Source organism: Sebastes fasciatus, chromosome 6 (genome assembly GCF_043250625.1).
Source record: "Sebastes fasciatus isolate fSebFas1 chromosome 6, fSebFas1.pri, whole genome shotgun sequence".
NCBI lineage: Eukaryota > Metazoa > Chordata > Actinopteri > Perciformes > Sebastidae > Sebastes > Sebastes fasciatus.
The window spans coordinates 25,291,458-25,302,721 of record NC_133800.1 but is presented as its reverse complement, the minus strand read 5'-3'; the positions used below and the strand labels follow the sequence as shown (position 1 = coordinate 25,302,721).

At 40.2% G+C, this 11,264-nt stretch overlaps 1 protein-coding gene across 1 annotated transcript; it reads left to right on the top strand.

Annotated features, from left to right (window-relative positions):
- The first annotated feature begins 456 nt into the window (after nucleotides 1-456).
- On the top strand, nucleotides 457-10,467 carry LOC141769538 (glutathione hydrolase 5 proenzyme-like). Its single transcript, XM_074638728.1, has 12 exons — nucleotides 457-638; nucleotides 2,434-2,561; nucleotides 2,668-2,763; nucleotides 5,022-5,208; nucleotides 5,316-5,476; nucleotides 5,703-5,849; nucleotides 6,095-6,225; nucleotides 7,232-7,416; nucleotides 7,667-7,758; nucleotides 9,154-9,260; nucleotides 9,443-9,553; nucleotides 9,899-10,467. Exons 1-12 carry the CDS (start codon nucleotides 472-474, stop codon nucleotides 10,043-10,045), a joined length of 1,659 nt encoding a protein of 552 aa, XP_074494829.1. The 5' UTR covers nucleotides 457-471; the 3' UTR covers nucleotides 10,046-10,467.
- The last annotated feature ends 797 nt before the right edge of the window (nucleotides 10,468-11,264 follow it).

Below are 11,264 nucleotides of genomic sequence, written 5' to 3'. Positions count from 1 at the left end.
AAAAAATGCCCCCCCCAAAAAAAAACTTTATAAAAAAAAAACTTTAAAAAAATTTGCGGGCCGCACTAACATTCAACTTTCATATCAAGGTGGGGGCCACAAAATATCGTCTTGCGGGCCGCAATTGGCCCGCGGGCCGCGAGTTTGAGACCCCTGCTTTAAACTGATATTGTATTTTTTTTAGGTGGTTCAGACAGTCTGAGAGGCGTTTCCATTTAAAAAAAAAAAAAAAAACTGAAAAAAACTCAGATGAACCCTCCATTTAAAACACCCAGTTTCCTCCTCATCATTCCTCCCCTCCTCTTGGCAGGGCCAGGGTGGAGCCAGGCTGAGCCGAGCACGCCCCTTCTCATGAACTAACTGGGCTCCCAATCATCAAGTCAGTCAGAGAAGTTGTAATATCTCAGAGGAGTTAAATGTTATGATGCAACTTGAATGATCCCCGCGGGAGTTATTGGCTAATATCAAACCATGCCGAGGTCAAAGGCAAAAGTGTACATTTGTTGCGCACTGATACTGCTCTGCGTGGTCGCTGTGATTGTGTGTATTGCTGTGTTTGTGAAGCAAAAGTGCCCAGATGGCACTTTCTCCAACGCTGCTGTGGCCGCAGACTCTGGGAGATGTTCGAGGATTGGACGGTGAGTGGCATGTTTTACACTTCTGTTTACGGCTGCAACAAAGGTTTCCATTTGGAGAGCTGCAGGGGTCTGGGTATCATCGGATAATCCGTTTTTCCTTTGGAATTCAGAAAGGAAAAAACGTTTTTTTATTTTTTCGTTTTAAACCAGAAACGAGAAAACGGCCGTTTTCTCGTTTCTGGTTTCTGAATCAAAAAATTAAAAACGAACCCAAACGGAAGTCACCTGGGTTTTTCGTTTTAAACCACAAACGAAAAATGGAATCACGTGGTGCTCTGTTTGTTTTTTGTTTCCAAACGAAAAACGAAAAAAACAAATAAAAAAAACGATCCGATTTAGTTTCTTTCTGTCATTTCCTCTTTTGAATCGAAGTGCGTAGAACGGCAGTCACGTGACCAGGAAGTGAAGGCAAACATGTCAAAATAAAAGCTAAGAAGATAGTTTGGTCATTCTATAAAAGTGTAACATTATTTAAGCACAGGATCAAAGTAACAGTAGAAGATAAATAGGCTAAATAAATACACAAATAAATACATACATAGATATTTTTTTTAAGTGTAGGTGTCTAGGATATATAATTAATTAGGCTTTTTTAGGTACAGTATGTATTTATTTAGCCTATTTATCTTCTACTGTTACCTCGATCATGTGCTTAAATAATGTTACACTTTTATAATATGACCAAACTATCTTCTTGGCTTTTATTTTGACATGTTTGCCTTCACTTCCTGGTCACGTGACTGCCGTTCTACGCACTTCGATTCAGAAGAGAAAATGACAGAAAGAAACTAAATCGGATCGTTTTTTTAATTTGTTTTTTTCGTTTTTCGTTTGGAAACAAAAAACAAACAGAGCACCACGTGATTCCATTTTTCGTTTGTGGTTTAAAACGAAAAACCCACGTGACTTCCGTTCTTCAATTAAAAACGAATAATGAGAAAAGGAATTCGCAAAAACAAACAAACGGCCCGGTTTGGGTTCGTTTTTCATTTTTTGATTCAGAAACGAAAAACGAGAAAACGGCCGTTTTCTGGTTTTTGGTTTAAAATAAAAAAAGTTTTTTCCTTTCTGAATTCAAAAGGAAAAACGGATTATCCGATGATACCCAGACCTGCAGGGTTCCTATTACGCACAAAAACACACAGTCTATTTGTATGGCTTTAGCACTTACTAAACTCTAATCTAGGCAAGGCAAGGCAGCTTTATATGTATAGCACATTTGAGCAACAGGGCAATTCAAAGTGCTTTACATTTAAACATTCAAGTACATTGCGAAAAAGTGCAAAAGAACATTCAGACATAATTAAAACAGTTATAAAAACATTAAAAATTAGAAAATAAAAACAAGCTAAAAATAAAAGCTATAGGATAGAAGCTAAAATAGAATATAACACACAAGAGTAAAAGCTCTAGTGCAGTATAAGATCATTATCTGGTTTAATAAAGGCAGCAGCAAACAGGAAAGTTTTAAGCTTTGTTTTAAAAGAAGTTGTAGTTGGTCCTGCAGTTTTCTGGGAGCTTGTTCCAAATATTTGCTTCATAAAAACTGAACTGATCTACTAACTACTCTATTCCTACTATAATAGTAAAGGTGTCAACTTAAATTCTAACAAATATGCCTCATTGAATCAGATATAAGTCTAAAAAACATTTAATAAACAAGGATGCTCAATGTGTTTCATAACACCATAAAATGCAAAACAAACTCGCCACTCCCTAACATGGCTGGTCCATGACGATAAGCATAACGAAAGTAGACTGGCATGTATGGTGACGACTTTGCCAACTCTTTCAGGGACATGCTTCTAAAAGGAGGCTCAGCAGTAGATGGCGCCATCGCTGCTCTGCTGTGCACCTCCATCGTCAACCCACAGAGCATGGGCCTCGGAGGGGGGTCCATATTCACAGTGATGGACAGCTCTGGTAACAGACACATTCATCCAGCATCCTCTAATTGGCTACGGCAGAACTAACTGAGTTTCTGTGTGGTGGGTACAAAGTTAATCGATAATATCTCCTCTTTTCAAAGGCAAAGTGAAAATCATCAACTCCAGAGAGACTGTGCCGAGGAAGTTTAAACCTGACCTGATAGAGTCATGTCCCAAGTCCTCCCAGTTGACTTCAGGTACTACTCTGGCAGCATATCACATCATCTAAGACCTGCATTGTTGTTTATTTTCCTGATTCTTATGTGAAGTATTTCTTGTTTTTCTCGCTCTGACCTTTTTTTCATCAGGTAGGATATGCTCCTACATTATCATAAGATAGATAGATAAGATAGACAGCTTTATTGATCCCCGTGGGGAAATTCGATTGCCACCAAGTCAGACAACAACAAACAAACAACAAAAACACAGTATTCACAATACACCAATAAATAAATAACATCATAAGTAGCCCTTTGAGACATAATCAACAGCTGAGAGGTACCATGGATCTAGGCCATATCTAAGAATGTTCATTAAAAAATCTGACCGCTGTTGGAACAAAAGACCTCCTGAATCGTTCAGTAGAACACTGAGGCATCACTAGTCGCTCACTGAATGAGCTTCTGAGTCTATTAAAAACACCATGTAATGGATGGCCTTCAAAATGCAGAACTGTTTTAAGTTTGGCCCTCCCATGCTGGAGGAAGCAGCCTAAATATTCTGCTCCTTTTGAGGAATACACAGTATGGTTCACACCTGAAGAACTATATATTTTTACCATAGATGGCTCAAAGATGAAAGATTTATGTCAGGTCTGGGACTGAAGATACCGTCAGTCCTTTCTTGGACATGTCAATGGCCTTGCTTGCTTCCCATGCAGTAGAGTCTAATTGTATACATACTGGGGGCCCGACAGTCCTGACATACTGTAGGAACTGGCTACAAACTGAGCTCTTAGCCAAGACCACACACAGTGGAACAGGAGTCCTAAACTATTAATCATGTTGCGACATGCACTCCTGAGCCTATTTAAGTAGACAGGAGAGAACTAGGCCTATCTGTAAAGGATGTAATGAGGGCATTATTACACAGGAAAACACTTTTCTTATTGTATAATATCAATCAAATGAACGAAATATAAACAGTTGAGACCCCCCAAAAGCCTCAACAGCAAAAATCTTTAAAAAATGATTGTCACTTGCTATTGTCACTAAAAATGTCTTAAAGCTTACTGTTTGCAGCAGTATTCATTATTCAAACTGCAAAACATTTATTCACAAATATGAATACAGAAAAAATATTGCTGTGGCGTTTCCTCTTCCTCTTGCCGTTGAATACCTGTTTGTTTTTGGTAAGCCCTTCCTCCATGTGTGGAGCTGTTGCAAATGATCCGCAATGCAAATGTTGTGTAGTTTAGAAAACCTAATTTTAAAGGGACAGTTTGTAGGATTTGGTGCCATCCAGCTGTGTGGTTGCAGATTGCAACCAATTGAGTACCTCTCCGCTCGCTCCTCCCTTTCCAAGATGGCGGTAACTTGAGCCGTCGAGTGCAAAACCGTGGTAGTGCCGTTCGCCTCGCTCAGAGGTCATCCTTACCATAATAACACTACTTTAGGAGCAACGGAAGTCAGACGGCGGCTGGCGGTACCACGATGTTGCACTCTGCGGTTTGTTGTCAGGCTATTAAATAGGTGTTATCAGTTGCTATAAGCATCATAGATGTGGATCAATAGGGGCCTGCTACACCCAACATCAGGCTTTATCATGTATTCACATGGGCTAGATCACCAAAATATGGTATAAAAGAAGACAACAGCGATATTAAGCGACCATAGTAATTATGACAGGAGCAGAAGAAGAAATCAGGCGCTGTAGACAACATGACCAACGTGTAGTTGTCTTTGTGTTCACAAACCTTCACTTTCACTTCTGAAACATAGTTATTTTAAGCCAAAACATAAAGTTTTTCCCTAAACCTAACTTTTTTCTTGCCTACCTAAACCTAAAGAAGTTGTGTTTTTCTTGCCTATCTAAACCTAAAGAAGTTGTAGTTTTGTTACCTAAACTTAAAGAAGCCTTTTTGTTTGTGTTCAAAACGTGACATTTCATTCAGTTTTACGACATGTTAGAATGTGTTGCTTTTCAGGTTTGATTTCATTTTTACAACTTAGTAGGAGTAGTAGACCCCTAATGACCCACATCTATGGTGCTCATAGCGACTGATAACGCTTATTTAATAGACTAAGTTACTAGTAACTTATGCTGTCAGATATATGTATAGTAAAAAGTAGAATATTTCCACCTGAAATGTAGTGAAGAATAAAGTGATATAAAATGGAAATAGTAAATTAGTTGTACATTAGTAACTTACAAGTACCTCAAAATTGTACTTAAGTACGGAACTTGAGTAAATGCACATACCGGTAGTTACTTACCTATCTATCCATCCATCCAGGTAGCCAATGGATTGGGGTCCCAGGGGAAATTCGGGGTTATGAACAGGCACACAAGCTTTATGGGAAGTTGCCGTGGGCCACCCTCTTCCATCCAACCATCCAACTGGCCAGAGAAGGGTTTCCTATTCCTCAGATCCAAAGTCGGTACATCTCGTACATTGATACGAACCAGACCCAGCCTCTACGGTACGAAAGCAACCCCTACAACGACTCCAAAATATGATGAGCACAAAATGAACATTTCACATTTCTACATTTAAGTGATACTTTCTTTCTTTGTATTTGTCCTTTAGAAAGTTGTATACCGATAAGAATGGGAACCTGCTGCAGGCTGGTGATATTGTGAAGTTTGAGAAATTGGCCGACACCTTGGAGATGATCGCAAACCACGGGGCAGATTCTTTTTACACTGGAAAAATAGCAGAGGATTTAATCCGTGACATACAGGAGGCAGGTATTGTCAGACGGGTTTCATCATGCTCTCTTTCCTTCAACCATTTTCTATCTCTGCCTGGCACAATGATCTAATTACAAATGAACAAATCAATTGGGTCTGTAAAGCACTGCAGCGATCACTCACAGAGCTCTAGTGTGAGCTGCCGGGATCCATTAAAAGTCTTGATTATGTGGAGCTGAGATGCGTTTTGTTCAGTTCCATTTGTTTCCATGTTTTTGCTCAGGGGGAACACTCACGGTGCAGGACTTGGCATCGTATAGAGCCACAGTGACGGATGCGTGGGCTGTTCCTTTTGGAGAGTATCAGATGTACATACCCCCTCCCCCTGCAGGAGGCATCATCCTCAGCTTCATCCTTAACGTCATGAAAGGTTCCTAACTGCTCATCCACACTGTCAAATCACATAACAAAGTGTGTTAGCGGTGTTTATGTGTTGAGCAGAGAAACGCCAAATTAATACTTTCATTGGTTGTTGTGTGTGAGTTGTTTACCTAAATGAGGAGACCGAATGATGGCGTGAATGTCAGTGTTTGATGCTATCGAAGCATCTAGATACTGCACATGTTTAGAAGTGGAATACACGGGGGGAAACTAAACAATTGCTTCTATTTACAGGATATGACTTGAATTCAGCGTCTCTGATAGGTGAACAAAAGACACTGGCTTATCATCGCCTTGTTGAAGCTTTTAAGTTTGCCAATGGATTAAAGAAACACATCCGTGATCCAGTATTCAGCTCAGAAGAAGTAAGTTATTTTTAAGTAGTCTAGTCATGGCTTATAGCCAGTGATGGAAAAATGATTTAGATAATTTACTTACGTAAAAGCAGACATGCCACAGTTTAGTAAAAGTTAAGTAAATGTTACTTAAAGGTACAGTGTGTAGGATTTGGCAACATCTAGTGGTGTGGTTGCAGATTGCAACCAACTGAGAGAAAGGAGAAGGGTGTAACATTTTGGGGGATCTATGAGCAGAAATGTAATATAATATTAATAGCTATGTTTTCATTAGTGTATAATCACCCGAAACTAAGAATCGTGTTTTCGTTAGCTTAGAATGAGCCCTTCATATCTACACAGGGAGCTGGTCCTCTTCACGGAGTCTGCCATGTTTGAACAGTAGCCCAGAACGGACAAACCAAACACTGGCTCTAGAGAGAGACTTTTGCGTTTTTACGTTACTCGAAGGCCACCGTAGTTCTCCAACACAATTGTGAAACTGCGCTAACGTAAGCCGCAGAGTGCAAAACCGCGGTACCGCGAGCTGCCGTCTGACTTCCGTTGATTCTAAAGTAGTGTTATTATGGTAAGAATGGTTGCTGAGCGAGGTGAACGGCTTTACTACGGTTTTGCACTCGGCAGCTCACGTTACCGCAGTCTTGGAGAGGGAGGGGTTGGTTGCAATCTGCAACCACACCACTAGATGTCGCCAAATCCTACACACTGTACCTTTAAATGTGTGCATCAGGTTAACCTAAATTCTAAATGTATATAATCAATCATAAATCTTCAGTGCCAATATTTACATCCAACATGTCTTTGTTTTTTAAATTTGCCTTTATTCTGATTCAATGTTTGAAACAAATAAGAGTTTGAGAGGCAGATAATTATCTTTCAAATTTAGTTCTGATTTCAGTTTTTTCTTGTTCCCTCTGCAAAGCAGCGAGAAGTGTGAAATACAGTCATAACTTTACCTTTGAAATTCATGTTCTTTGCTATGCGTGTGTTTTTAATTGCTCTGTACTTTTCCCAGATGGCCAAGAAATTCACAGAGGAAAGCTTTGCCAAGCACATACGGAGCTTGATCAGCAGCAACACGACTCACGATCCCCAGTATTACAACATCACCCCGTATCTGGACAGCATGGGCACCACGCACGTGTCTGTGCTGACTGAGGATGGATCCGCTGTGTCTGTCACCAGCTCCATCAACGACATGTCAGTATCTGAAGGGGTTTTGCTTTACAGCGAGAAATCAGCCATCAAGTATTACTGTTGGTTTGAAAGTAGAGGATTAGGATTCAAGAGATTAAGGAACGAGTGTTTTTGTAAAAGGAATTTGAAAAGAAATCTCTCTTTTCATAAGTCTCTAGTCATCAAGTGTTGGAGAAAGCTCAGGTTTGACAAGTGCATCTGTACAAGTGTTATAATGTCAAGATCCAGTTCATTTCTTGTATTTTCTTCACAGATTTGGCTCCATGGTCTTCTCCCCGAGCACTGGAGTCATCCTCAACAACCAGCTGTCAGACTTCTGTGGAAGGGAAGATAAGATCTTTCCGGGTAATTAAATCATGACACATTTTCCATTTTCCTTCAACCGAAAGAACAATACAAGTAATTCAGGTTTATTGTTTTTCGGAATCAAGTAACTTACTGTCACATAATAGCACACAATACATGTACACGCCCTTATTCCTAGTTCTCTTGCAAAGAAGTTGTCCACTGGCACAGGGTTAACTACCTTGCTTAGAGGTACTTAATAATAAATTTACTAGGGTTGTCAATCAGTTAAAATAGTTTGATTAATCGCAAATTAATTGCACATTTTTTATCTGTTCAAAATGTACCTTAAAGGGAGATTTGTCAAGTATTTAATACTCTGGTCGTTTGTTGCCGTTAGCGGACTCCATTTCTAACCGAATGTTAGCTATGGTTGCCTGCTGGAGCTGAAAATAAGCCACTTGCGAGCACTAATGACGTCACATCCGTTGGATTTTCCCGGAAAAAAACGGGCCTGGGCTCTTTACATTAAAATCGGTCTACAAGCTGATAGAGGAAACCCAGAAAGTCACTGAAGGTCTAATTTTTTAGGTTAGGTTACAACCTCTTCACACATTGGCAATAAAAAACGATTAAAACATGTGTATACGTGTAAAAAGTTACATATGTATATATCGGATCGAAACCAAATTTGGTGGTATTGCCCACCCCTAGTCTCTAAGTTGACAGCACTGACAGTCCATCTGTTCAGGCCTCCCTGCAAAGCCACTCCCCCAAAATTATCATTATGAACGCAAACAACGAACATGGTGATTGTTATTCAAGCTATGTGGAAGACTCCGGTGACACGCAATGAATGCACGGGCAGAGTGCACGCCGGTAGACGGGTAGGTAGGATAGACATTCAGGCCGAATTAAATAATTGAACGGGCTAATTACAGCGCTACGACAGCCACAGGTTATATGACAAAAAATGAGATTTGAACAACACAACCAATCCTACCTTGGCTTCAAGCTTACCAACCTCTTTTTAGCCATGCTAATGGCACTGCTAAAAATGGCAGTGTTAGTCCGTTGGTCAGTCAGTCCTCGGACTTTGTTCCAGACTAATACATCTCAACAACTGATGGAAGGATTGCTATGAAATATACAAATGGTGCTAATGACTTTGGTGATCCCACACCTTTTCCTCCAGTGCGCTGTAGACTCTAGTCTCGTGATATGAACCCTAGTAACGTAGATCCTTTGTTTATCGAGTTCCTCTTCTGTCTGATGTCAGCTGCTGAACAAAGGTAAAGGGTTGAATAAATGTCCTTATGCACGCCTGTGATTCACATCATTCAAAGACACTCCACTGATTGCATTCATAACAATTTCCTTCTGGTTCTACTCACATTGTTTAGTCTGAATTGAAGCCGTCAATCCTGTCAGTCAAGGCTTTTGTTGTGTTGTCAGGGCAGCAGCCTCCATCCTCCATGGCCCCCACTGTGCTGAAGTCTCGGTCGAAGACGCTGGTGATTGGATCGTCTGGTGGGAGCATGATCACGTCTGGGATGGCCTCGGTGCGTGTCTGGGGCAATCACACTAAGTGCCATTAAGATGAATTGCTGCGGGCTAATGCCCCGCACCGTTTGCATAGCAAGCTCTCTCTTAACGAGTGTCTTCACCGTATCCATAATCCATTCTGCACTCGTCACTTTCCCATTTGCCAGATTGCAACGTATTGTTGTGTTTTCTCTTCCAGGCGCTCATGAACCACCTTTGGTTTGGAAAGAGCCTCGAGGAGGCGATCGCTGCACCGGTTGTTTATGTCGACTCTCAAAGTTTAGTGAAGTTTGAGCCCAACTTTGATGAGGTAATACATTAAATACAATGATTTCAGAAGTCATTAAGTGGGTGTTATCAGTGGTTATAAGCCTCATAAGTTCCTCAAAAAGTTCTTAGTTCTGGGGGAACTTCCTGCGATGGAAACCGGGGCTTAAACGGTTTTGATCCCTAAACCTAAAGAAGCTGTTTTGCTTTTAAGTTTTGCTTTCACTTTTACAACGTAGTAGCTACTGACCCACATCTATGAGGCTTGTAACGACTTATAACGCACATTTAATGAGCTGATAACAGTCGAATCGGGTGTTAATTTGCTAAAATAAGACATCACGTTTGCTCCAACCAAGTCTCCTCTCCTCTCCTCCTTGCCCTTCAGAAAGTAATCGAGGATCTGAAGGCTCGGGGACACAGTCATGCCACTGCCGAACATTTGTACAACGTGGTCAACGCTGTTGAGAAGGTGGACGGCTGCATCTCTGCCGTGTCCGATGCCAGGAAACTGGGTGAAGCAGCCGGTTACTGAGACCAACAGCCATGTGACATTGGTTACGCAGGAGGGCCTGAAGGTTGCAGACACCTCCTGCAGCCACAAAAGCTGAATCACTTGTTCATATTCACACTATTAGTACTGGAGTTATTATGCCATATTTACTATATGAGCTGTTGTAGCACTGGTTTTTGAATATACTGTGAATGAAATACAGATATTACGTATAATATTCAAATAAAATATATTTTTTTACATGTTTCATATGCTATAATGAGTACTATGTCAAAATATCCTAAAAGCTACTTTTCAGGATGCAAATTTCCTGCAGGAAATGTGTGAACTGATCATACTTTGAAGAGCGATATTCACAAGTTGACAAAGATTTTGATATATTACATTTTATAGAAACTAGGGCTGTCAATCAATTAAAATATTTAATTGCTATTAATCGCAAATTAATCGCACATTTTCTATCTGTTCAAAATGTACCTCAAACTGAGATTTGTCAAGTATTTAATACTCTTATCAACATGGGAGTGTGCCAATATGCTGCTTTATGCAAATGTATGTATATATTTATTATTGGAAATCAATTAACAACACAAATATTGTCCAGAAACCCTCACAGGTACTGCATTTAGCATAAACAATATGCTCAAATCATAACATGGCAAACTCAAGCCCAATAGATAACAACCGCTGTCAGTGTGTCAGTATGCTGACTTGACTATGACTTGGGGAGACTCGTGGGTACCCATAGAACCCATTTTCATTTACATATCTAGAGGTCAGAGGTCAAGGGACCCCTTTGAAAATGGCCATGACAGTTTTTCCTTGTCAAAATTTAGCGCAAGTTTGTAGCGTTATTTAACCTCCTTCGCGACAAGTTAGTATGACATGGTTTTTGACAGCCTTAATAGAAACACGTGGATGTCATAACCTGTGCCATTCTTAGAATTGTATATACAAAGTTCAACACAATAACAGTTTGAAAGAAAGTGTCACATAGAAAAATAAGAAAACTGAAAGATTAATACAACAAATAAAAGAACAAGAATCAAGAAATCCTGTTGGCAATCTATGACAACAAACAATAATGGCAAAGTGCTTTCTTTGGATGCACCAAAGTGGCTCTCAGCCGGCCGCTCAATACCTTGAACCTGATGTCGCTGCTATTGAAATCTATAAATCCATCCCTCTGTGCTATAATGCATTCTGAGCAACCTGCGTGACTTCTCTGCGCTGTTTTTCA